The sequence below is a fragment of the Dryobates pubescens genome, chromosome 11 (genome assembly GCF_014839835.1).
Source record: "Dryobates pubescens isolate bDryPub1 chromosome 11, bDryPub1.pri, whole genome shotgun sequence".
Lineage (NCBI taxonomy): Eukaryota > Metazoa > Chordata > Aves > Piciformes > Picidae > Dryobates > Dryobates pubescens.
The window spans coordinates 29,398,360-29,425,489 of record NC_071622.1 but is presented as its reverse complement, the minus strand read 5'-3'; the positions used below and the strand labels follow the sequence as shown (position 1 = coordinate 29,425,489).

Genomic DNA, 27,130 nt, shown 5'->3' with positions numbered 1-27,130 from the left:
TACAAGTTAAAAGAGATACAGTTAAGCAGTTGATTAAAAGGACAACCATAACCTAAGGTTACAAAAGACTAAGTATTGCTTTCCTAATGTGCTTTTCTCCTTCAGTTTGCTCACTCACCTGCCAAGTCTATACTGGGAAGAGCATCTAGGGGAGCTTGGAGTCATTTTGTGGCAATGGGCATAGAGTAGGGGGACATAAGCAGGCTTAAGGAGAATAGACATGGGGAATGTATGCAGACAGCTGACAGGGGTCATCCCCCTGCACCTGTGGAAAACCATGATGTTGGCTGCAGCAGAGGGACTGTTACAAGAAGGAGCTGTTTGTTTCCCACTCCCCATCTTGATTTCTTCACCCAACTCAGTCATACAGAGAGCGATGGGCTCTGCTCGATGTGGGCTCGCAGCAGTGTGGCAATGTCCCCATAGGCAGCTTGCTGGGCCAGTGACAGGGCTGAGTTACCATCCTGTGGGAAGGGAAGAGATGAAGACATTAGTGTGGCCAGCAGGAATAGGGAAGTGATCGTGTCCCTGTACTTGGCTGTGCTTCAAATACTGGGCTCAGTTTCAGGCCCCTCACTGCAAGAAGGACATTGAGCCTGAACAAAGAAGGGCAACAAAGCTGGTGAAGGGTCTGGAGAACAGGGCTGGTGAGGAGTGGCTGAGCCTTACATTGTCTGTCAGCATGACCTGGCAGCCAGGCTGTGCCAAGAGGAGCTTGACGATGTCGGCATTGCCCTGCCTGCAGGCTACCATCAGTGCCGTCGTCCCCTCCTCGTCCTGCAGGTTGACATCGGCCTGGCAGGAGAGAAGAGCTCGCACCATGTCATCCCGCTCGTGGCTGACCCCCAGCATCAGCGCAGTCTGGCCCCCCTGCAACCACACAGGGAAAGGATGAGCACCTCCAACACACCAAACTCCTATAATCCTATATAGTCCTATAGCTATAACATTCAGACAACAGTCATCATCATCCATATTATTATGTGTTGTCAGCAGGATCAGGGCAATAATCATCCCCCTGTACTGGGCACTGGTGAGGCTGCACCTCAAATACTGAGTTCAGTTTTAGGCTCCTCACTCCAAGAAGGACACTGAGGTGCTGGAATGTGTACAGAGAAGGGCAACAGAGCTGGTGAAGGGTCTGAAGAAAAGGGTGGTGAGGAGTGGCTGAGGGAACTGGGATTATTTAGTCTGGAGAAAAGGAGGCTCAGGGAAAGCCTTCTTGCTCCTTGAAAGGATGTTGGCGCCAGGTCAGGGTTCAGCTCTTCTCCCAGGTAGCAAGTGGCAGGACAACAGGAAATGGCTGCAAGTTGTGCCATTGAAGGTTTAGGTTGGACATTGGGAGCAGGCTCTGCCCTGAAAGGGTGAGCAAGTCCTGGAAGAAGCTACCCAGGGCAGTGCTGGAGTCCTCATCCTTGAGGCAATTATGGGATATGTATATGTGGTGCTGAGGAACATGGTTTAGTGTGGACTTGGCAGTGCTGGGTTAGCAATTGGACTTGATCTTAACAGTCTCTTCTAACCAGAACAATTCTATGATTCTATAATTATTGCATATTGCACATTTTATTGCATATTATTATTAGCAGCAGCATGACCAAACCACCTGGCCCCTAGCTGCTCCCAGGCAGGGGTCCTCCTGCCCCTCTTGGGATGTTTAACTTTTACAGCTGTTTGGAAGTGGAGCGGGATGAGGCCACTGTCATCTCTGAGACTGAAATGTGTGACTCTGAACACTGCTCATCAGCAAGCCTCCCTAGATCCCATGCCATGGAGTCCATCCCACACTGCTCCTCCTTGGTATCACTTCTTCAGACTTTAATTTTTTAGCTCAGTAAAATTATTTTGCAAATTGTTGAGCCTCCCTTTTGCTCCTTGAGCTTATGCATCTCTTGTGTCCCCTCACAGGGTAGGTGGCCACACTGCAATTTAGCTGAGGTTGCTTTTGTAACTTCTGGGAAGCAGCAACTCCAACCTAATACCCACTCCTGAGAGTCAGTCTAGTGCTGCACAAGCAGTGTAAGAAATCTGAATTATATCCCCTCCACAACTCAAGCTCTAGATCTCTGTGGGGACATGATGAATACAAAATCAGAATCATTTTGGTTGGAAGAGACCTTAAAGATTCTCAAGTCCAACCAATAATCCAACACTGCTAGCTCACCACTAAACCATGTCGCTCAGCACAACATCTACACAATGCCAAAGCTTGAACTGGAATCACACAGTGATAGCTGGTGCTAGTCTCTTCTCACAGCTAATTAGTGATAGAACAAGAGGGAATGGCCTCAAGGTATTGACTGGGGAGGTTTAGACTGGACATTAGGAAAAAAAATGTCACAGCAAGAGTGGTCAGGCATTGGAATGTGCTGCCCAGGGAGGTGGTTGAGTCACCAACCCTGGATATATTTAAAGGTGGTTTGGATGTGGTGCTTGGGGATATGGTTTGGTAGTGAACCTTGTAGAGTAGGGTTATTGGTTGGATTTGGTGATCCTGAGGGACTTTTCCAACCTGAGTATTTCTGTGATTCTGTGATCAACAGGCTACAAGATCAGCAGGAGTCCCTTTGCAGATGCCTTTGCCCTCAGTCCTGGCACAATCCCTTGTGGGGCCACACTCAGTTTTCTAAGAGACAGCAGAACTTTGGGAACGCACCTGTGCTGCTCGCAGGTTGACATCCCCCTCCTTCAGCAGCTTCATCACCACCTCCATGTCCTCAGCTGTCTCAGCAGCTGCCAGTGGGGTGAGCATCACTGCCGTGTAGCCGGCGCGGTTCTGCAAGTCCAGGCAGCATACACCTGGTGGGTAATGCACCCACAAATACAGATTTGTGTCAGCTTCTATTCCCAGGAACAGGGAATTAGACAGCACTGAGATTTATCACTGTTAAGTATCTAGTGTCTCGTGAGCACTGCATTAAAGGGCCCTTGGTGCTATGCAATTACTACAGTTAATTACAATTGTTGGGGTCAACTTAATTAACTTTGAAGACCGTTATACACAAAAAAGGGGGAGAGGGGGGAATAATTAGTGCCTTGGGCACAGGCCAGTTGTGGAGCTGTGGGCTGTTTGCTTCAATTCCTGCATCAAGAGAGCAATGAATGGGTGGATTAAAGCCATCCTGGCCCCATTTCGCTCACTTTTCACCCCAAAGAGCCTATTTCCAACTCCATCACGAGGAACAAGCCGTGTCTAACTGGCTAGGGCTCAGGGCCAGCGTTGTCCCGAGGGCCCGGCCGCCACAGGCACTGAGAGGCAGGAGGGGACAAGCCTCCGCGGCTCCCCGCAGCAACAATTGGGTTATAGATATGTATGATAATCTGCCATTTCCCTAACATTTAGCAGATTGTCTGGCCCATGAGAAAAGGCCAAAGAGCCTTTATTCCTTGGGGGCCACGTGCTCTTTTCCCCTGCCCTGTAAAAGCTCAGCTGAGACTTTTCTTTCTCTGCAGTGCAAGCGCAAAGTTCAATAGTTTAATGTGGAGTTTTTCTGCTCTGGGGATGGGTTTGTTACGATCTCAGGGGGCTGATCCTCCTGCTCCAAGCCACAATGTGACATTTGCTGCTACCAAGAAGCTGGGGGAGCCACAGAATCCCACCTGGACTGGGGCCATGAGAGACACCCCTTAGCCAAAGGGGATCCTGAGCCATCCCCAATGTCAGATTGCAAAGCTCTTGACATGGGTCAGTGCTCTGTGGGCACTAATGAGCCTTAATGACCCTGAGGAGCCTCAGCTGGGATTTCCCTGCCTACACTCATGGGCCCAGGATGCTGGTCTTCAGAGAAGCAATGTCTCCTGAGTGGCACCTGGCCTCATGCCTGTATCTTGGATGGACCTTGGCCCCACATTTGTCTCCTGGACGAACCTGAGCTCCATGCTTGTCTACTCGATAGCTCCCTTGCCTGTAAGTTGTAGCTGGTCCCCAGCCCCACCTCTGTTACCTCTCATTTTGCTCCTGACTGAACTTCCTGAGAAGACCCTGGACTTCATTCACTGGTTGCCATGTATGGGACGGTTGATTGGCCTCCATTACCTAGCTCTGCACACCGTGGTCATCTCATGCCCGGTGGCAAGAGTGACATAAAGTAAGTGCCATATTCATACCTATGGCTACACAGAATGGCTGTTCCTACCTGTGTCCAGCAGGAGCTTTGCAATTGGGAAGTTGGAGTGGGAAACACTGTAGTGAAGAGCTGTATTGCCGTTCCTGTCAGCCAGGTTCACCACCATGTCCAGGATCTGGGGCTGGATGGCCCCCAGCTCCTTGAGATACTCTGCGACCACCTCTGTGCTGGAATTCTTGTGGCTGGACACCCGGAACCACTCCTGGCAGACAGTGTTCAGGATGTGCCGCTAAAAACACCAAGGGTTTGTCATTACTCCTGGGGCAGTCATCCTGCAAACTGGTCACTGCCCCTTCTCCTCGCCCCACACTGCTGGGTCCTGTGCTCCGGCATCACCCAGATGGTATTTGGCTTGTGGGTTTGGGATTACTGCTGTAACTCAAGGGGGAAAGGAATTTCCTGTGGTAGCTTGAATAAGTAAGCAGAGAGAGCATTCATCTTTTTCTTTTTTTTTTTTTTTCTTTCTTCCTTTTTTGCTATTCAGAGTAACTCAGAGGCCATCTCACCCCCATCTCCTCACAAAGCTGGCATGGTAGAGCACAGCCTGCAACGAGCCATGAAGATAATCTTACGCATTAAATGTAACAGAGGGTGGGAACCACATCTGAAATGGGATTGGAAAAAAATAGTAAAAAAAAAAATCAGTACCAGATGCTTGTCACTTGTGGTCCTGATTTCTGAGAGGTGCTTGCTGAGGAGCTGGCAGTTGGCAAGGAAAGCTTCAGAGGGTTTGCATCTGAAGGGAAAATGCGTTTGTAAATCCACTGTGGGACAGAACTTGCAGGAAGTACTGAAGCAGGAAGGAGAACATGCAGGTTAGGTCAGAACACGTTCAACGCTTCTTGAAGTGCTTAACTTCACAGACACAACTTGTCCCACTGGCTTGGCACAGGTACAATGTTAAGCACTTAAAGAAGTGTTTCAGCTTGGAATTCCAGATCTTTATGCTCAACTTCATCTTTTAGAAGATGCCTTAAAATGGGTAACAAAAACTCCCAAAAAACATATTCATGACTCTGCAAGGGACTTCACTGAGAAATTTTCCATGAGAGGGGAGAAATGACCTAATTCTTCCCAAACATGACTCACTCCATCTTTTCCACAGTCAAGCCTAGGGCCTAAATCAATCCCCATTAGATTCTGTAGTAACTCAAAAATTATTTAGCTCTTTCAAGCCTTTTCCCATTTCTGTGGAGGTCAGCAGCTGCCTTTCCACCAAGCAGATGAGGCCCTGTAGGAGCAACTGAATGCAGTGCTGTAAGTCCTGTGACTGCAGAAGCAAGAGGGACAGCACAATCACAGGCTGGTTTTCTGGTTACCTGTCAGCCTTGTGCTGAGTGCAAGGTGCTGCTTCTGTCGATGGTTTCTGAAGGCCATCATCCTTGCATTTCTCCTGCGAGGAGGTCCCTGAGGAAGCCTCCTTGCTTTCACCTCCAGCTTCCACCTGTGTGGGCTCCAAGTCATCGAGTCTTCTTTCCGTCTCACTCTCGGTGTCACCATCCGACTGGCTGTCCTCACAACTTGTGTCTTCACTTGAAGTTGTTTCATAGCTATTTGAGGACATCACATGTTATTCACTCCTTTCCCATCAGCAACTGCAGAGCCTGACCAAGACTCATGGAAGACACCCACTGACTCCAATGGGCCTTGGACAAAGCCCAGAGGGATATGCAAGTTAAAAGGTTAGAGCCACAAACAAGCTTGAGGTTTAGTCTGGTTTTGACTTCTTAAGCCAGCAGGAGGGTGACAGAAGCAGTTAATTAGCAGGAGGCAAGGTTACTTCAGGGATTACTCGATTTGGAGGGCTGTCCATCACACAAGACTCAACATGGCCAGGCAAGGGCTGTGTGCCACCTCCCTGCTGAGAGCTGCCAGCATGCTGAGGAGCTGAGGAGCACATGGACCTTATGGCAAGGGCAGCATGTCAGCAACCTTGGCAACCACTAGACAAAATCTTGGGTTTCAGCTCCAACATGGACCTGAGGCCACCATTTGAGCAGCTCTGCTAAAGAGACTTCTCTTCTGGTTGTCCATAAGTATTAATAAAAACAACATCTTCCGTGATCAGAACATTTCACTCGGCGAGATCCCAAAACTTTTCTCAAACTAGATGAGATTCCTCTGCTTGCTAAAAGTTGTACCTGTTTCAGTTGGTAGAAGGTCTAAGCAACAAGAGTAACACCTGATGAACCCAACAGCAGCAGCCATTGAGCTGGAACACTGGAGAAGGATGTCAGCAGAAACCAGCAACCACACTTGCACACACAGCTGTTTGCACAGTGAAGGGAGAGAACAATACATCCTGCCCTTGTCATGCCAGCACATGTATGTAAGATGTGCCAGTGCTGCTCTTAGAGATGTGTCTACAGCACATGCTGGTGTATCTAGTTAGCTTGAAGGCCAAAGGGTGTTAGATATTGGATACACAGGGGACAGGGTGTTGGAGCACAACTTCAAAATATGTGTCTCCACCCCCAGGTCATTTCTTACTGACTGGAGTGTTTTTTTCAGTCCCTGAACCAACTTTTGTTGGCTGTCACTGGAGTGTGGAAGCAGGTTAGTGGCAGCATACCCATCCAGGCAATGCTGACCTCCTCCCAAACCCACCAAAGTTAGTAAGAATCTTCCTATGGGTTTTGGATGAAGCCTCAAAAGATGGGTGAGCAGAGAGTGCCAGTCCTCAGGGTGTCCCCCTCACTGCTCTGAACACACCAACATCTTTTCTGCAGGGTTACTTACAGGTTATCAGAGCTGCATTAAAAAAGAGAGAAGAGAGGCTCCATTTCAAATAGCCTTTTAATCAAGAGGTTTGGAGGAGAAAAGAGGGGAAGAGAAGAATGACTCCTTCAGCCATACAGAGAATATCACATGTTAAAAGGCAGTTCAATCTTCTGAACGGATGCTTACCCACCATTTACCCCAACAAACTGAAGATTCTTTTTGGTCTCATTGCCTCCTGCACGGAAACCATAACCTTTCTTTTTCATGATAGATTTAAGACTTGTAGTTGGAGAGGTTTCTAGCAAAATACAAAATAATAGATTAATTATGCAGATGTGCAGTAATTATCAATCATTCTTCCCAACTTCCAGCAATGAACTACAAAGCATCTTACTTCATCTCATGAGACTCTTTTTATGTCTTGCAATGCTATGGATGAACCTGGCCACAACTGGAACTTGCCCTGACACCCCTAAAATGTGGATCTCAGACATCTCCAAGTGACTGGGAATATAAAAGAAGTGACTAGGAATTATATACGTGTCCTATGGATATAAGATATATTTGATAATATAGTTTTTGTTCTAGTTTTTAAAATAGTAATATATTGGGAATTTCCTATATACATCTTCTAAATACTACATGGATCAGCCTTTCCACCAGGCTTTAAGTAGTCTCACTATGTATTGCTTACAAGTAATCACAGAATTATAAAGGTTGGCAGGAATCTCTGGAGATCATCCAGTCCAAACCCATGACAGAGCAGATTCACCTAGAGCAGTTTGCACAGGATGGCATCCAGGTAGGTTTTGAATTACTCCAGAGAAGGAGGCTCCACCACCTCTCTGGGCAGCCTGTTCTAGTGCTCTCTCTCTCAAAGTAAACAAGTTCCTCCTCATGTTTAGATGGAACTTCCTCATAGGTCACTTATCTATTTGCAAGGCCCCTTCAACCATGAACAGGCAACCTTTGGTTTTGGATTCTCATTTTCACATAAGCTAACATTATTTGAAACGAAGGGCTGTGAGTGGGGATGGGTCTTCTCCCAGCCTCCTTGCTCAGTTAGCTTGAACTGGGCGTGGTTCTGGTAAACACCATGCTGATTTACCCCAGGTGAGCACAAGTCCCCTGTTCTTGCAAATCCTTGCTCAAACCAAGTAAGAAAACAGGTTATTTGATGGGACAGACACAAGAGCAGCCACGTTTGGAAGCTGATGCTGCATGTAACTGAGCCACAAGCTTTACCAGCTCCTAGGTGGGTTTATTTTCTTTTCATCATTTAAGACCACATAGTTAATGAAGTGCAGAGCTTTGCCTTCCTCCTACATGTCTAGGAGGGGCTATTTCTGATCTGACAGGTACTCATCATCCCACCTCATCATCCCTGCTCAACACTTGAAGAAATGGGAAGATTTGTGGCCGGCCATGTCGAACCTACGCCAATATTATTTACCCAACTGTTGATAGTGTGTGTTGGAGTTCTCCTTATCGGCGGACCCTCGCGTAGAGTAGGCAGAGAGCAGCGAGTTTAAGGAATTAACTAACTGGTTCTGGATGGAGCTGAGCTTGGAGGCCGGCTGCTTGATGGCACTCGCTAACTCAGGGTAGCCATGCTCCAAACACAGCCACTGCTCCTGCAGAAGCTCCTGGATTTTTTTTACATATTGGCCAATGGGGTCAACAGCAGGGAGATCCTCGTGGTCATGGGGACCTTCCTTTTCTAGCCCATCTGGAGGTTTATCTTCTCCAGAGCCTGCTTTGTTTTCTCCCCTGCCTGAGCTGTTTCTTGTTGCCTGATAGCTTTCTGCAGGCCCGGGGTGCGCGGCAAGGCTCTGGGCACAGCAGTCACTCCTGTGGTTCTGATTGTCATCGCTGAGACGCTCGGCAGCCTTCAGCTGGGTAAAGCACAGTGTGGGAAGTCCAGACTCAATGTTGGCATCACCCAAATGTCCAGGTCCCACCCCAATGACACTGGCAGGAGCATCTGGCAGATCTCTCCAAGTACCCAGCTCCCCGGTCTGTGTGTTCATGTTGTCTGTTCTCTGGATGCTGCACCCCACAGATTTGGTGGGGACTGGAATATTCACGTTGATGCCTTTATCATGGACTTGCCTGGCCCCAGTTACCTGCAAGAGGTCGGTGTTCACTGCAGCATCGTGGCACTCCAAAGCTCCCCTACTCTGCCTGGATGGCAACTTGCCCTCTGTGCTGCTTTCCCAAAGCAGCTTCTCTTCCAGCTGAGCTTTGGAGCTGGCCAGTAACTTAATGCTTTTTTCCTTTTCCTTGATCTCCTGATCCTGCTGCTCCAGCACAGCCTTGATCTGCTCTAGCTCTTCCTTCTTCTTGCCCAGCTGCTCCTCCAGAGCAGCAATGTGCTGCTTCAGCACGGCAACCCCACCGGGCTCTCCAGCAACATGAGGCTGAGCAACACAGCTCTCCTTGTTCTCTCCAGCCTGGACACTCCCCTCCTCAGATTTCTTCAGCACTTTTGGAGCTATTTCACTCACACTTAAATCCTTTTCCCCAGGGTTCATGTTCTCCTCTGCAAGCTGGAGGGCAGCCAGTGAGGCTTGTTCACTCCCAGCCAAGGTGGAGCAACCACTGTCATCGATGGCATCACCCTCCTCACCTCTGCTCTCCATCACCACCTGCAGCTGTGGTGCTGTGGGATGCTGGCTCTGCCAGGGGGGCTGCATCTGTCCCAGCCCTGGGCTTCCTCCATCAGGATGCTCCTTCTGCCCCAAGGAGGCATCTTGCTGGAAGCTCATCTCCTGGGGGAGATGTAACACACTGCCATTGGAGCTGGGTGAACGCACTGTGGGGTGAAATGTGCTTTTGGAGCTGAAGCTGACCTGGTCATGGCAGTGCTGGGGAGGTGGACGGAGAGGTGAGGGCACCCTCCCATCCCCTGGCAGGGGCTGCCCAGGTAGCAATGCAGCCGGCATGCTGGAGGCTCGCAGCAGCTGTGGCCGCCCCAGCTCCACCTGCCGCTGTGTCTCTGCCAGAAGTGCTTTTCTCCGGTAACTCGGCTCATCGGCCACAGGAAGGGCTGCCTCGCTGGGCGGGAGGGGATGGGGGGTCTCCTCTGACCCCAGTGATGCCTTTCGCTGGGGGAAGGAGCAGGTGGCCGTCCAGCTCTTGCTGGGAGCAGATGTGCAGCCACGGGAGCCATTCTCGGGCAGGCTGAAGTTTCGGGGCAGGGTGCTGAACTTGGGCTGTTTGGCTTTCCGGTGGATGTGAATCCTTCTGATGGTGTTCCCTTTCTCGATGTCATCCACGTACTTCAGGAAGTCCAGGTCCAAGTGAAAGCCGTAGGGTGTCTCCACAGAATAGGGGAGGCTGCGGGGCTGCTCCCTCTCCCCGTCAGGTTTGGGTGGCTGGCCATCTGCTGAAACAACCCAAAAAAGCCAAGAGATGGTTGAGGTTTGAAGACAATTACAAAACAAAAACCAAGTATGTTTAAAGCAGGATGAAAATGTTCCTGCTTTGCTCATCTCAGCTTTAGGTAGGTGAGGGGCTGCAGGTTGCCATCATGGAGGCTCATGAAGTTGTACAGAGATGCAGCTACACATGCAAAGGTCTGATCCAGTTTTCCAAAGGTGAATCAGGTAACTGTTGCACTGAGGAAGCTGAAAATGTGCTAGAATCACAGATGTAGCTGGCAATCAAGCAAAGAGCAGGTTTTGCAGGTGGAGCTACATATCTGCGCAAGCAGAAAAAGCTGCCTGACGTGTAATAAATCCAGCTCAAAACCAGGAGGTGGAACCAATCTGTGACAACTACGTTTTCCAAGGCATTGGGTTTGGTGTTAACTTCTCAGTGGCATAAGCAGTGCACACCAAACAGGAAAATCACTGCTTTGTTTCATCTGCAAACACAGGGGCACAAATTAGCCCTTAGAAAAGATGAATGCAGCAGCAAGCAGAAGCCAGCTGCAGGCAGCAGCAGCTGCAGTGAAGCACATGCCTCCCAAGGTGACCTGTTGCATGGCACCCAGCACAGCTTCTAATTGAGGAAAATGGCCACAAAATGTGTGGCAGCAGGTTTGCCCACCCGTCTGTCTCAAGCAAATGGCATGGCTCCAGCAGCACCAGGTTCCTGGATCAGCACTTCATGCAGTTAGATCCTGGTTGCCAAAATTCACAGCCCCCCAAATTTTGGGTCACAGAATCAAAGAATCACAGAGTGGTAGGAGTTGGAAGGGATCTCTGGATCACAGAATCAACCAGGTTGGAAAAGACCTCAGAGACCATCAAGTCCAACCTATTACCTAATACCTCATACCTCATGACAACTAAACCATGGCTCCAAGTGCCACATCCAATTCTTTTTTGAACACCTCCATGGATGGTGGCTCCACCACCTCCCTGGGCAGCCCGTTCCAACACGCCTGCTAAAGCCAGGTCACCCACAGCAGGTTGCCCAGGATCACAATGTCCAGATCACAATGTTCCAGAGAAGGAGACTCCACAACCTCTCTGGGCAGTCTGCTCCAGGGTTCCAGCACCCTCACAGCAAATAATTTTCTCCTTCAAGTTCAAGTAAAACCTCCTGTGTTCTAGACTGTACTTGCTGCCCCTTGTCCTGTCACTACCTACCAGTGAAAAGAACCCAGCCCCATCCCCATGATCTCCACCCACTAGCTCTTGCTGAGCATCCCCTCTCAGTCTGCTCTTCTCCAGGCTACAGAGCCCCAGGTCTCTCAGACTCTCCTCATAAGAGAGAGGCTCCAGGGTCCAAACAGTTAAACCTCTGCATTGCTGCTCAGTTTTCCTTATGCAGCACATCCCTGAAATCAAAGTGGTTGAAGCTGCTCTCCACCTCTGAGCAAACGAACACAGCTTGGTGAGGATGATGAGGAGCAGCTTGACCAGGAGAAAACAGGTTTCCCAGCTGCTCTCTCTGTCTCCATCCCAGTGCAGCAGCTGTGTGGGGACTGGGAGAATGTGGCACAGCTTTCGGTGATGCTTGTCACGGAGCATCACCGAGATGCAGACACCATTCTGATGGGCAACAGCACATGAAAGTCAGAGGAACAACAGAGGGAAAACATCTGTTTTGGGGTCACACAGCACAAAGGCAAAGCCAGGATGGTGGGAGCAGAGGAGATCAGTTCTGCCTACATGCTGCAGAGGACAGGAGGACAAATATGTGCTGAAGTGATTGCTGTGACCAAGTTTTTGCTGTGGTTTAGGAAGTCTGCATAATACATGAACCATGCATTTCTCATCTCCTGACCCTACCACATCTCTATAGCAGGTTATTTACAGTATTTCTGGTAAGGAAATTACTTTGGGGGTTTGTTGAGGATTTTTTCCCAGAAACAAATGAGCAAACAAATACCCTGCAGCTTCCATACCATCTGTCTTCTCCATGGTGTGGTCCAGTTGGGCCGTCAGTTAAACATCCTCTGACAAGCTAGGGTAGATGAGTCACTTCACCCTTGGAAAAAAAAACCACAAACAGATACTTAATTTTTTTTTAAAACAGCTCCATGTTCTGAACTTCTTCTCTCCTTAAAGCCTCATAACTCTTCTGAGGCCACCCCCCCCTTCATCTTGCTCATATTCTGCAGCCTGACTGTGTCTGCTAAGCACTTTCAAGACGCTCAGATCAATAGTTCCTTTTCTGGTGACGACTCGTGCTTCACAGACACATCCCAAGCAGCTACTTCATACAAACCATCTCCTGCACTACAGATGGATTTGGCTGCAAACACCGAAAGACATTGAGGATAACTTCTACTGGGCTTGAGACAGACAGCCCAGGAACTTCTCCTTGATTCCTGTAAGCTGAATAGATATATCCAACATAAAATGACATCTCTGAGAACAGCAAGGGATATAAACTCTACACAGAACTGACTGGTTTGACACCTTTTTATTTTTTAATGCATAGCAACCAAAGATTCAGAATTGAATTTAAATCTCATTCCACTGAAATCCATTAGAGCAGAGCATGTCCATACTGTTGTAAAGAATTTTCTCCAAATTGTACTATAACCCAGACACATTGCTTTCACATTAGGGAAAAGCTTCACATGGAGATCTACCACAGCCTGTATGATGAACTTCACACCCATCCTGGTCTGTATTACTCTCCAGCTCTTCCCATCACATGGACACAGGTGATACCCTTCTGGAGCATGCGAAGAGATTAAGGCTGGAAACAACCAAGAAAGGTCCTGGGTGAAGCTTCTCTCCTCCATGTCCTTTAGAAAGACACAAGGAGAAGACAGGCAAAGATGGACGAAACTGAGGCATCTGGACATCACATTAGGAGGCTTCCTGACTAGTACAAGAAGAACAACATTGCTCAGAGTGAGAAAGTCTGTCTTTTAATTCCTACTACACAGCATAAAGTGGGGGTGTTCTTGGAGAGCAGGTTGCTTGTTTGGAATTTTCCTTCAAGTATCTAATTTGGTCCCTGGTGCCACAGCAGCTTGGAAGTCCACCTCTGCCTTCGGTGCATCCCTTTGTTAGGCAAGATTCTCAAGGGTAGGACCAAGGAGCACAAAGCCCATGTCAAGCCAGCCCAAAGCAGCTGGGGACAGGGCCAGGACTAGTTATTCCAGAATCCTGATCCCATTCTTCTCTTTGATCAAAACATCAGATTCTGGATTCATTCTCTGCTTGTACTAGTTTGCCTAGGAGGGCTTTAGCACTCGACCATGCTTCCAGAGCTCCCCCTGAAGAGCCTCCAGCCCCTCGCTTCATCTCACCACGTAGTTACCCAGCAGCAGTCTTGCGCACCTTTCTACTTTTTCTTCTGCAACATCCACCACCAGAAACATCTCTGGAGACCTCTGGTTCATTCACTGTCTTAGGAGCAAGTCTGTCTTGTTGGTCTTCTCCATTCTGCAGCTTCTATATACTCCTTTTATGGCATAATTATTTTTGTGTTGTACAAGTCATCTTTCTTCTTGTGGCAACAGCAAGATAACTGGACATGAAGTACAGGCAAGGACATGCAGAGCATACAGGTGATGCTAGCATTCTCTTCTAGAAGTATTCCCCTGACATGCTGTAACTACAATGGAGACCAGCGGGAAAACAAAGCCAGGTCCTGTCATATCGTTATCATAGGATGGATACTTCGAAAGACCAAAACCCTTTACTGAAACAATTAGTTCTATCATTCAGGCATGCAAGTTTACTGTCAATTCATATCCCAGATGGAAACTTTGGAGGGTCCCAACCCAAGGAGAATATTAAAACTTTCAAAAGCACCTCCAGGGTTGGTACCTCCTTGATGCCTGTGTGGCTGGACGGCAACATTGATGACCAAAGAACACTATACAAACTTCTGAAACACCTTGACCAGCAGCCTCCTGATGTGCTCTTCAGTTCACTGCTTTTCTGCTATAAAGAGTGATTTTTCCCTCTCCTCCTGCCAATAAACAGCATGTGCCAAAACCAACACAGACCTCTTTCTCAAATGTTGGGGGGTTTGTTTGTTTTCCAATAGCAGTCAATTATGAAGCACTTACAGATCCCAGTTCCAGTCTGACCAGCTACACTTCACTCTTCCAGCATTTATTTAGAAGCTAGTGAATAGGATGCTTTTTAATATCTAGATAATTGCATCTAATCAGTTCATTCATGAGCTGACTTGGTCCCAACTCTGCAGCCCAAATTGATACTACAACTTCTCCCTTTTGACCAATCTACTTCAAAATCACCTCATAAAAGGATGCTGAATGTTCCCTACCAGCTTGCTGATGTTCTCCTGTCCCCATGTGGGGCAACTCAGACACAGGGTGGATAGCTTTGAGCCAAAACCCATGGTTCTTTAGACCCTATGGCTGCTCTCCAGTGTCTGCCCCTAATAAAAATGAGATTTAAAAAATGAAGAAATCCACCAGAAAAAGCATGCCTGGATGTACAGAGTCTGGCCCACAGTTTGGGGCATGGCAGTACTTCTAGGTGGGTCTCCATCCTGCTAATACTTGTTAAGTCAACCCTCTGTTGGGTTCTGTATGTGCTGAGTTGTCCTCCGTGGAATAAATCTGAAGAGCACTTATTTCTCTCTCCAGGCAGGCAACATGGCCACGTGCACAGCATTGCTGATTTTCACCTTCCCTAGATGGAAAGGCTGTGGGGAGGATTCATCCAGATCTGAATTACGGTGCTTTTCTCAAGGCAGGAATAAAGATAGATAGAAATGGAAATCAAGAAGCCAAATATGTGAGAAGGCACCAGCACAGTGAAGTGGGCTTAATCCCTGGGGCAGCCCATCTGCAGGGACAACATACTGCCTTTTTAACTAGCCCTGTCTCCAACACTGGCTCTTTACAGTCACATTTAACCTCTCTTGTGCTCTGTCCCACTCACCAAGAAATGTAAGCACCCACCTGCTCCCCCCTCCACTCCAGCCAGTGGAAAGGAGAGCACCATTACACTCAAGCAGTCCTAGAGAACAAAATTAACTCAACCACAAAGAAAAATGTATATGAATTTCATCCTTCCAGAGCCTCTCACTAGTCATTTGAAGTTGGAAACGTTTGACCCTATGCCTATAAATACGAAGATAATTCCCCCTTGCGAAGCTGTACATTAACAGAGTCTCATTAGCTATAACACAACATGTTTTGAGCTCTGCCTGTTCTGCACTGCAGCAACGGCTTTAGCATTTCATAGTGGAAGGAAAAAACTACGTTTAGAAAAGCACCTCGACGTGTTGCCCTCTCACACTCCCACCTACAAGCCCACCGGGAAGCAGCAACACTTTCCTCCCTCAAAAGCATCTTTTCCCACACCAAGAGCGGTCAGCGAAGGGTTTGTAGCAGCAAACCTGCCTTTGCCAGTTGCTAAAAAGTTGGTCAGCTGAGCAGTGACCTTGCTCGGAAAGCAAATGCAAGTTTAAAACAAGAAACATAAAAGCGGGATTAATTTTCTAATAAAGCAGCTGATCGATCTCCTGCGACCTTTCCGAGGACAGCTGAAGCCCACCCTATACAGCGAGGTACTCCTCACAGCATAGTTACCTCTTCCATAAAACACAACCCCGCTGAGCTTGGGCTGTGAGCGGGCTGCCTGCCTTATTCAGGAGAGATTATTGAACAGACAGTCAATTATTAACGATGGGGTTTTGACTGTACCTGGTGCTGCGGGCTGCGGCCGGAGCTCGCCCTCCGCATGCTGCACTCTTCCAGGCTGAAGGCATTCATTAGTTATTCTGCTGCGCGCCTCGCCCAAGGAAACGCCAGCGCCTGCCGCGACTAGAAGGCAGCGTCTTCAGGAGCCGCAGAAGGTCTCAGCGTCCGTAATAAATCCTGCTGAAGCCCCGTTCCCACGAGTGGAACAGAAACAGCCCCGCAGCCCGGGCCCCTCACGTCGCGCCCAGCCAGCCGCCGTCCCCAGGAGATGCTGAACAGGACGCGGTGATGGCAGGAACGCGACCATGTGTAACCGCAGCACAGGAGGAGGATGCCTGGCTCTCCGCGCTGCTGTGAGAAGGGACAGGCAACCCCCGCCCCAACCTCCTGTGGGAGTCTATAAATAAAAAGTCCCAGCCCTTTGCAGTGGGCTTATCAATGCAAACTTCAAATAGGGGGCAGGAGTCAGCTGGCAGAGCAGCCGCGGTGTGGTTCTGTGCACGGTGATGGGCAGACCAGCCATCCCGAGCCCCTCTGCTGGGGTTCCCATCGGGCAGCCCGGAGTGCTGCAGCCTCAGGCTGACAACAAGGAAAAAGAATCCTCAGCTTCTGCACTGAATTTGCAACAACTTCAGGCTTGCAAAGGCGGAAGGGATCAGACACTGATCTGTGAACCTCCTCGAGGGCTGTGAAAGAAAAGTGGAGGCATCCCACTGGAACTTGGTTCTGCCAGGAACTTTCACCGGGGGCTTTCACCAAGGACTCACATCATGGAGCAGCACCAGCACCTTTCTCACCACTTAACAAGCAGCACAATCAAAATGCTTATGTTAGCAGGGAAAAACACATTTCATGACTCTCTGCCTACAGAGCAGAGCTGCAGGCGCTCCTGAGGGCTCCCTGTGCTTGTGCAACTACTAAATGCAACTTTAACAAGTCAAGTTTGAAGAAAAGCAGAGAAGTTTTGCCTTCACAGGAAGCAAAATAGCCTGGATGTGAAGAGAAACAGCAGCCCTTAGTGCTTGCTAATGTTCCCCAAGGCACAGATGGGTCAACTTCTTACCCAAGGAATGAAAAATACCCCCTCACTTCAGCAGCCAGTTCAATGCTGCCTTTCCCACGCAGCTCCAGCATCCCACACCACCGAGGGCCCTGACTCCGTGTTGACAGCTTGCTGCTTTCACAAGCAATTACTGTGCTTGGGGTTCAAAACAAACTTGAGAGCACGCTGGCTCATTTCATGTTTACTCCAAATATTTTCTGGTTTAGTGATGCTTGCACCTCTCTCCCCAGCGTGTTCATAGGGAGTTGCTGCTTGTGCTCTCCACCATGGGAAAATATATATAGTTCTATATGGTGCTGATCTTGAAGCAAGCCTAAAAGACTGGTTTTGTTTTCCCACAGGAAAGACCCAGCAGGAAGCTTTTATTTGGAGCATTTCCTTATTGTAATGACACATATGCAACCTACAGATTTTCCCAGATGTAATTCCCCATGGGCCTGAAGAAGGTCTTCAAGTCTATGTCCCTTTAAATATGCTTTTAATTAGGAACTACAAATGGATGGAGTGAAAAAATACAAATTCATTAAACAATGGTGCTTGATGGAGCTACAATCGACTTTTGATCACTTTGCCCAATGGGGCCAGCACAGGCTGGGCTCTGGGCAATCTGATCTAGTTGAGAATGCCCCTTCTTAAAGCAGAGGGGGTTGGACTAGATCACCTTTAGAGGTCCCTTGCAACCCAGACCATTCCATGATACTATGAAATGGGGAAGAGTTTCACCTGGCCATGACCTGAGATCATCCCACAAGTGTGTGGACTGGGGTCATGGCCTAAAATTTCTGCTGCTTTATGTTATACACCAGAGCTGTCAGGGGGGATTTTGCTTTGCAGGCTGCTCCCATGAATGATAGGAAACAGACGGCCATGAAACAGCTCAAAAGCCATCCCATTGGTCCTGGCCCGTTCCCACCATGACCACCACTGCCCCCTTGGATGCTCACAGGGCCAATGGGCAAAGCAGCTGCCTTCCTTCTCTCCCCCAGGCAGAACCGCTGTGAGACAGCAGGTTTGGGCTTCCCCCACTGCTACACAGACCTACAGAGACCCACAGACAAATGGAGCTAACCCTCGGTACCCAAAGGGTTACACCCAAACCCAGTCCATCCAGGCGGTCTGCTGGATTGCACAACAACCAGCCGAGCTGTTATTGCAAGTGGACATACCAGGAATAAATACAGCCTCTTGGGGAATATTTGTTGTACAGAGTTTTCAATTCTGTTTTCACAGCAAAGGAAGAAAAATAACTCATTTCCAGTCTGCTGGGGACCTCCACAAGGGTGGGATCTCCATGGTGCGGTGGTGGGCTGTGAGCGGCTGGCACAGGCATGGAAGGAGTTTCCTTCCAGAAGGAAAGGGAAAAAAAGAAGTTTGGAAACTTTGTGAGATTAAATAAATAAAGGAGTAAATAAAAGCAGTTTAAAGTCCTGGCTCACATTGCAAAAGTTTGTCAGGAGGTTGTCCCAATGTGAGAGCAAAGAGGGTTTCTGCTGTAAGAGATCTGGCATCATGGGAACACATAGAATCATAGAATCAACAAGGTTGGAAAAGACCTCAAAGATCATCAAGTCCAACCTGTCACCCAAGACCTCATGCCTACTAGACCATGGCACCAAATGCCATATCCAATCCCCTCTTGAACACCTCTAGGGATGCCGACTCCACCACCTCCCTGGGCAGCACATTCCAAGGGCTAACAACTCTCTCAGTGAACAACTTTCTCCTCACCTCCAGCCTAAACCTCCCCTGGTGCAGCTTGAGACTGTGTCCTCTCTTTCTGGTGCTGGTTGCTAGAGAGAAGAGACCAACCCCCTCCTGGCTACATCCTCCCTTCAGGTAGTTGTAGACAGCAATAAGGTCTCCCCTGAGCCTCCTCTTCTCCAGGCTAAACAATCCCAGCTCCCTCAGCCTCTCCTCGTAGGACTTGTGCTCAAGGCCTCTCCCCAGCCTCGTTGCCCTTTTCTGGACACGTTCAAGTATCTCAATGTCCTTCTTAAATTGAGGGGCCCAGAACTGGACACAGTACTCAAGGTGTGGCCTGACCAGTGCTGAGTACAGGGGCACAATGACTTCCCTGCTCCTGCTGGCCACACTGTTCTTGATGCAGGCCAGGATGCCACTGGCCTTCTTGGCCACCTGGCCACACTGCTGGCTCATGTTTAGGCAGCTGTCAATCAGCACCCCCAGGTCTCTTTCTGTTTGGCAGCTCTCCAGCCACTCTGGCCCCAGCCTGTAGCGCTCCATGGGGTTGTTGTGGCCAAAGGGTAGCACCTGGCACTTGGACTTGTTGAATGCCATCATGCTGGACTCTGCCCATCTGTCCAGATGGTCAAGATCCCTCTGGAGAGCCCTTCTACCCTCTAACTGATCAACACCTGCTCCCAACTTGGTGTCACCCACAAATTTACTGATGACTGACTCAATCCCCTCAGCCAGATCAATCACCTTCCTGAGTGTATTTGACATAGAATCATAGAATTATTAGGGTTGGAAGGGACCTCAAGGATCATGTAGTTCCAACCCCCTTGATGTGGGCAGGGACACCTCACACTAGATCAGGTTGCTCACAGCAACCAGCTTGGCCTTAAAATCCTGCAGGGATGGGGCTTCTACCACCTCCCTGGGCAACCTGTTCCAGTATCTCACAACCCTCATGGGGAAGAACTTCTTCCTAACATCCAATCTGAATCTACCCATTTCTATTTTTTTTTTCCATTCCTCCATCACTGTTAGGAGCCCCACACCCCATAGCATCCTCAAAAACAGCAGCTGGGACCAGAGTGAGTATGGGCACACTACTCTGTGCTTCCTTTGGAAGGGCAGAAGGCAGGGGAGCAGACCCAAAATTAAAGTGGGGATACCAGATGATGCCAGAGCCCCAGGAAGCCTGCTGCTGTAAACCTATCAGCACCCAGAACGGTGAGCTGGCACACCAGATTCATCCCAGCCTGGCACACACTCAGCAGCCACATGCAGCTGGGCAGGCTTCTCTTGGTGCTGGAGTTACCCAGCGGCATCTGCTGAAGTGGAGCAAGGCATAGATTCAGGGATGCAAAACCAGCCACTGTATGGGTAGAGTGGAGGCAGCAGGTGAAAACGTATGATGAGCAAAAGGACATAAAGCTTTAACCTCTCTAGAAGCAAAATGATGCGCAGTCTAGAGCTCGTGTCTTGTGAGGAACAGCTGAGGGAACCAGGGTTTGTTTAGTCTGGAGAAAAGGAGGCTGAGGGGAAACCATCTTGCTCTCTTCAGTTTCCTGAAAGGAGGCTGGAATGAGGTGGGATCAGTCTCTTCTCCCAAGTAAAAAGCAATAGGACAAGAGAACATGCCCTCAAGATGCACCAGAGGAGGTTTAATTTGGACATAAGGAAAAACTTCTTCCCTGAAAGGGTTTTCAAGCCCTGCAATAGGGTGCCTAGGGCAGTGGTGGAGTCCCCACCCCTGGAGCCACGCAGCTGTGGTGCCAAGTTAACTGTTAACTGAGATGGGTTAACAGTTGGGTTTAACGATCTTCAAGGTCTTTTCCAACAAAACCCATTCCATGATTCTTTGATTCCACAGTCCAGATGCCTGCTTAAAATTCACCCTCTGTCCCAGGGCAAGAGGACAGACAGGCTTATGACAACAAGTACCCTGTGGTGCTTGGGCCGATGTTTTATTGCAAAACCAAGGCTGAAGCTCACACAGCTGCTGCCTGCCTGGAGCTCCCTGAGACAAAAGCTGGGAGCTGGAAGTGGTTTGTGGGTGTTCAAGTGGGATGAGCTCCCACTGCAACCTATCAGCTTGTGATTGCACTGATGGAGAGATTTGGGCTTGCCTCGCATCATTGTGTTCAGCCCTCCATCAGCCATCACCCCCTGTAAAAAATTATGTACATGAAGCTGGAGAGAGGGGCTGAACATGCAGATGGGGGCTGCAACAAATCACTCCTTGGCTGGGTGATGGGAGCACTGCTCCCATAGGAAATATCCTGGAGGTGTGTGGAGCCTCATTGCTGTTTGAGAGAGCAGTGGGCTCCTGAGGAACCTGAATAATTAACCCAGAGCCACTTAATAAAGGAAACTATCACGTTCAGCGTAAGCAGGCAGCCCTCAGCAGCCAGTGGTCCTTAAACACCTATTTCAGGCACCTTTTCAAATGGCAGTAATAAAGCTGTACAGATGCTGATTTTATTAAAGCTGCTTATTGCTGTTTAATAAATGCCACAAGCTTCCTGCCAGCATTTCCATTAGACACGGGTCAGGACAAGACCTGAAGGTATCAAATATCCAAACTCTTGCTGCCTTTTATAGCTCACCAGGAGGGGAAAACGATCACATTCATCCCCTCCTCTGATAACCTCTTTTCCAACTGACCTTCAGCTCATTCTAGCCATAGTATTACAAAAGCCTTGGTCAGTTCTCATGCTTCTATCCCATGCCTTGAAAACTGTGGCATTTTCCCTAAAGTCTTCTTTCCCAGAGGCAGGCGATCAGAAAAACCACCAGAAGCCATGAAGTGAAAGTGCTCCATGGTCAGAAGGCAGCACAAAAATCTGAAGTGCCTCATTTTCAATGTTATTTTGTCTCAATCCCACAAGTTGACCGTGGGACAGGTCAAGTTTGCTGCTACAGTGCCAAATAACTTCCATGTGGTCAAAGAAGTTGGTAACAACTTTATAACAACGGGGTTGTCCTTGACTTGGCCAGGGCTTGGTGCATCCTTGGGGCTCCTGCGCTCATCTTGCTCTCAGGAACAAGAAGTTTGGCACAAGACGAGCTGGGAACATCTTCCATTTATTGAAGAAGAATAGGATCTTTTGGATGTTTTCAGAAGCTGGGTGTGGAGCAGAACCATCAAACCAAGTTTTTCTCCTGCTTGTTAGGAGAGGCTCTTGCACCTTGCTCTTGCTCAGCTGTTTACCAAGACATGAGATGGAGAGGGCAGCACAGGGAAGGAAGGCTGTTGTACCAGGTCTGATCTCCTTTGTGCTTACTGAGAAATTAAACACTGGAGTTTGTGGAACTGAAGAAACCCATCCTGACACACAAACAGGGTTTCCTAAAGCCACCAGCCTGAGAAACTGCCAAAAAGGGCAGTTGTGGTTGTGAAAGCTGACAGGCAATCCAGTGTCTGTCCTGTCTGATCCTAGTAAAGGTCTCATCACTAATACAGCTCCTCTGCTGCAGAAAGCAGGACTCTCAGGGATTTTTAGGAAAGCCCTTATTTTCTGCATTCCTCTTTTCTCCCTCTTCCCTGGGCAACCACTGCAGACCCCCATGGTGACACAGGGCCATCTTATACTGATTTCTGGCCTGAGACAACAAGACTCAGATTGATCACACCCGTAACAGGTTTCAAAACCTCTTCAGACAGGAAGAATCACTGTTCAGGCCCCCTGAAACTACTCCCCATGTTGATCAGGATCACAGGGGGGATGTGCCACCTTATTCCTCTGCCAGTGATTTCCATGTGGATGCCAGGATTCTGGAGCCTTGCAGCCATGTTTCCCACCTGCTCACACAGGTTATGGGGAGGGTTTAGGAAACAAGGGCTTTCCTCCACTTTTTTGACCATGCTCAGGCTGCAGGTGTTTCCAGCTTTCTCATTTGCACCAAGGCTCACATTCAGCCCTGATGGATCAGGAACTGGCTGCAATGATGAATTCATGACAATCACATTTGGAAGACTGGATCCTCTGCCTGCAGGTGGGGTTTCTACCATATTTCTTGTTTCTCACTGCACCAAATTGTCTACTTGGGCAGTACATTATCACAAGAATGACAATGATTGGTTTTTCATGTGCTGCCTAAACCCTGGGATGGGCAAGACTTGAGGCTTCCTGGGGCACAGTGCTAGAAATGCGAATTCCACTGAGGTCTAAAATAAATAGGACTGAGGAAGGAGCTCTCTGCTCCCCATCCCTCTCCCTGCCCCCCTGCACCAGCAGTGTGTGAATATGCACAGCTGGGGATTTCTGCCCTGAGCCATGGGCTCCTTTGCACCCTCGAGCCAAGGTCAGGGCTTTATTGATCGAAATCCACATCTCACTGCTCTTGAGCAAGGCGGAGTCATGCAACCCCTGTCATACGGGGCACTGAATGGAAAATACGATAACTGTCCATATTTACAAGGGCACCTAGTGACAGGACAAGAGCTTTAAACTGAGAGAGGGGAGATGGAGACTAGATGTAAGATAGAAATTCTTCAACATGAGAGCAGTGAAGCACAGGAACAGGTTCCTCAGAGAATTTGTAGATGCCTCATGCACAGAAGTGCTCAAGGCCAGGTTGGATGGGGCTTTAAGCAACCTGATCCAGTTGAAGATGTCCCTGTTGGGGATATCTAGTTCAAACTACATGACCTTTAAGGTCATTTCCAACCCAACCCATTCTATGATTACTTTTCTTCTCTAATAAATGGAGCTGCATTCATTCCTGGTGCTTCTCTCAAACCTTCTTTGAAAAGACCCAAGACTTGATGTGTAATACTCAGTGATAAAAATGCAACTCTCAAAATATTTGGAGGCTGTAAAACCACAGTGGGAGGGACCTGAATCTGCAAGGAGCTTATGAATGAGCTTCTATTCATCTATCACCAACCATCTTGCACCATCTCAAAACTGCTCCTGGTGGGAAGGATGTTTTGAGACCAAACCACTCCCTCCAAAAGCACACCCACTGTGAAGGGTACAGTGATGGGAAGCAACATCATACTCCTGCTTTGCAGTGAATAAATATGAAGGGGGCTATTTTGGTTAGCTGAGGATGGAGGGATACTTTGGGACCCTGTCCTGTGAGAACAGGACAGACTCAGCACTTCATGAGGAGAGTGAATTCTGTGCCTGGCAGACAGCACATTCTCCATAATCAGTTTCTGGAAAGGAGCTGAACATGGCCCTGGTTTTCCTGTTCACAAGTGGTTTGAAAACTGTACCAGGAGACTGACAGCATCCACAGCAGCAACAGGCTCCTCCCCATCTTATCTTCCAGTTCCAATATTGTTTTAACAAATCCATTAACTGATTCCCCCCCTCAACCACAGTTTCCCTGGCCAGGTCTCTGTTCATTTTGGCAGGCACTTATTTCTGAAATATTACAGTCAAAGCAACAAATGATCAATCACAAATCCCAGGTTACTTGCTCTCTGCTCTCATTTACCATTTTGGAATCACCTAAGAGATCAGCTTTTTCCATTTACTTTATACCAAATCAAAGACAAAACACCAGGAAAACTACAAAACCGGTATGAAGAGAAATGCTGGTATTTTTTACAGTGTTCCACTTCTTTCTGACCATCTCTGCAGTCACCAGCCTTACCCTGCATGTGCAATGTTTTCAGGTACTTACTGCCATCATTTGGGCCACACAGCTAAAATGATTAATTTTTGTTAGCATCTGGACAAAGGAAACCCTTCCCAGAGATGTCACACCCCATAGCTGGGAAGAAAATGAGATAACCCTGTACAGTACAGTCCCACTTCTATGTCTGGGCAACCAACATCACACCCAGAGCATCCAGACCACACCTCCCTACATCCTGAAATTACTCAGACTTGCAGTTGCGATTATCCAACCCACTTTATGCCACCACTGATCTTCCCATGGACCAGCCAGCATCTTCTCCACGGACCTCAAGCAATGGTCTACCCCAAAGCATCAACGCCCTGCTCACACTCTGGTTTCTCCCGCAGAGGAATCAGAGCCCAGCAGGACTTTGCTTTAGGCCCGTCAGGAATCAGACGCTGAGCGGTGGGAGCTGACGAAAGCGCTCGTACGGGGCACGCCTGGTCCCGGCAGAGTTGTGCTGCTCAGAAACGCCCTGGCAGCGCTCGCCGCCGCAGAAAGGCGATGCTGCCCGCAAGGGAGAGGCACTGCCCGTCCCGCCGCTCGCTGCCAAACCCGCTGCTGGAGCGGCCCCTCTCTTGGCCTCTCGAGGATGCTGAAATCTGGAGCTGCGGCTGGCCCCGCTCTGCCCTGGAGGACACACAGCTCAGGGAACCCGAGTACGAACCTCGCTAGAGACACAAACGAATTATAGAGCCGAGAGTTTCTGTGTCCGGATGGCTAGAAAGCCAGCAAAGAAACAGGGAAAGGCTGGAGGCAGACGCTGACGACCATGCTTCCCTGAGGGGGCTGGGCTTGGGCTTGTCTGAAACACATCTTCAGAGCTGGGGAGAGTTTTATGCTTGGGCTTTGAGGTTTAATGCAACTCTGGCTGCTCTGGGATCCTGGCGATTTCCGCCGCATTGCCTAGGGCCCGGAGGCCCTTCCCAGCCCTCACACAGTGACATGCGGGGGACCCCAGAAGGGCTCGGTGCCTTCCTGCCCTCTCTTCACTGCCCAGCCACGCTCCGTGCCTCCATCCTGCACCCAGGGGTGCACAGAAAAACTCCTGTCCCGGCTGAGTCCGGGCTGCTTCTGCCACCTGACAGCCAAGCACCTCTGAGCATCTCCCAGAACACCTTTTAAAGTGCTCCCAAGTACCTCTGAACATCCCCAGAACACCCTCCAGAATGCTCCCAGCTATCTTCTGAGCTCCCCCAGGCACACGCTCTGGAGCACCCTGCACAGCACCACTGGAGTATCCCTTAATGCATCCTCAGAGCATCTTGCAGCACACTCCTTGAGCGCCCTTTGGGGCATCCCCAGAAGTTCCTCCATCACATCCCTAGAGCACCCTTTGAAGCATGCCCAGAGCATCCTCCAGAACAGCTCTGGAGGACTCCCGAACACTTCTGAAGCCCCGCTGAACATCCACTGGCGCACCCCCCAAAGCACCCCCGGATCATTCCCCGAGCACTTCCCGGAGAATCCCTCCGGAGCAGTCCCCGGGCCGGCGAGGAGGAAGCGGCGGTGTTCCGTCCCCTGCCCCAGGCTGCCGGGCCCCTCTGCTCCGGCCGCGGGCCGACCCTTCCCGGTTCCCCCTATCCCGTCCCGGCGCGGCCGTACCTGGGAGCGGCGGAGCACGGCGGGCACAGCGAAGCGGCACCGACAGACCCGCTGCCTCCCGCGGGCGGGGCCCGGAGGCGGAGCGGGGCGGGGGCCGGGGGCAGCGGGGCTGGGCTGCGGAAGGGGCAGCGGCAGCCAAGAGGAGTGGCTGCCCTAGGAGGCCAGAAGTCCCCTTTTTTGGGGAGGTGGGGTTATTTTGGGGTGTTGTGCCGGGTGCTGCTTGTTTCGTGCTCTGTTTGCAGTTTACAGCTCATCCTGTTTGCACAGATGCGGATCAAGAGAGGCGGGAAGGGGAAATCTGCAGGGAAGGGCAGCAGCTGCAGAAATTGTGCCATAGCTGCTTCAGCTGCTCCCCAGCAAAGCCCTTCAACGCTCTCTGCTTTATATCGGCCCCCTGCATCTTCATGTCATCACGTGGAAAACTTAAAGGAAATGCAATCTGTGTTTGAGGTTTGGGTTTCCTCATGTGCCTCATCCCATGTGCCTCACCCCATGTGATTTTCAGGCGGGTCACTTACTCGTAGCAATCACTGTAATGGCATTTTTTTTGTTGTTCCTAGGCAGAGAGCAGTAGTTTAGTAACCTGCAATAATAGCTTCATATCATGGAATCATAGGATGGTTTTGGTTGGGAAAGACCTTGAGAGCATCAAGTCCAATCGTTAACCCATAATTGCCAAGTCACTACTAAACCATGGGTCCTCAGAGCCACACCTACACACCTTTTAAATCCCTCGAGGGATGAGGACTCCACCGCTGCCCTGGGCAGCCAGTTACAGGCCTTGACAACCCTTTTGGGAAAGAAATTGTTCCTCATGTCCAAAACGAGGGGCAACTTGAGGCTATTTCCCATTGTCCTATTGTTTGTTTCTTGGAAGAAGGGGCTGACCCTCCCCTGGCTCCAGACACCTTTCAGGGATTTGTAGACAGCCAGACGATCTCCCCTCAGCCTTTTCTCCAGGCTCAACACCCCCAGTTCCCTCAGCTCCTCATGGAACTTGTCCTCTAGACCCTTCACCAGCTTTGCTGCCCTTCTTTGGATACTGCAGCACCTCAAAGTCCTTCTTGTAGTGAGGGGCCCAAAACTGAACCCAGAGCTGAGTATAGGGGAATGATCACTGCCCTAGACCTGCTGAGCACGCTATTTATAACACAAGACAGAAACTTAGATGAAGCTGTTGATTTTACTCTT

At 49.4% G+C, this 27,130-nt stretch overlaps 1 protein-coding gene across 4 annotated transcripts; it reads right to left on the bottom strand.

Annotated features, from left to right (window-relative positions):
• Nucleotides 1–230: 230 nt before the first annotated feature.
• On the bottom strand, nucleotides 231–26,014 carry KANK4 (KN motif and ankyrin repeat domains 4). 4 transcript variants are annotated; one of them, XM_054165095.1, is made up of 9 exons: nucleotides 25,940–26,014; nucleotides 12,208–12,290; nucleotides 8,302–10,236; nucleotides 7,035–7,146; nucleotides 5,447–5,677; nucleotides 4,776–4,863; nucleotides 4,137–4,356; nucleotides 2,657–2,799; nucleotides 231–870 (listed from the first exon to the last, which is right to left on the bottom strand). In XM_054165095.1, the coding sequence occupies exons 2-9, from the start codon at nucleotides 12,221–12,223 to the stop codon at nucleotides 574–576; spliced, it is 3,042 nt and encodes a 1,013-aa protein (XP_054021070.1). In that variant the 5' UTR covers nucleotides 12,224–12,290; nucleotides 25,940–26,014; the 3' UTR covers nucleotides 231–573. The 4 variants fall into 4 exon arrangements, with proteins under 4 accessions (XP_054021070.1, XP_054021073.1, XP_054021071.1 ...); XM_054165098.1 differs by having other exon boundaries at nucleotides 8,302–10,233; XM_054165096.1 differs by lacking the exon at nucleotides 25,940–26,014 and adding an exon at nucleotides 15,949–16,772.
• Nucleotides 26,015–27,130: the final 1,116 nt, after the last annotated feature.

Excerpts from the sequence above, each read along its gene's own strand:
- KANK4 (XM_054165095.1), bottom strand. Across the intron at positions 5,678-7,034 it reads TTTGTTGGGGTAAATGGTGG|CTATGAAACAACTTCAAGTG; the intron begins GTAAGCATCCGT and ends GTCCTCAAATAG. Across the intron at positions 4,357-4,775 it reads CCACAAGTGACAAGCATCTG|CGGCACATCCTGAACACTGT; the intron begins GTACTGATTTTT and ends TGGTGTTTTTAG.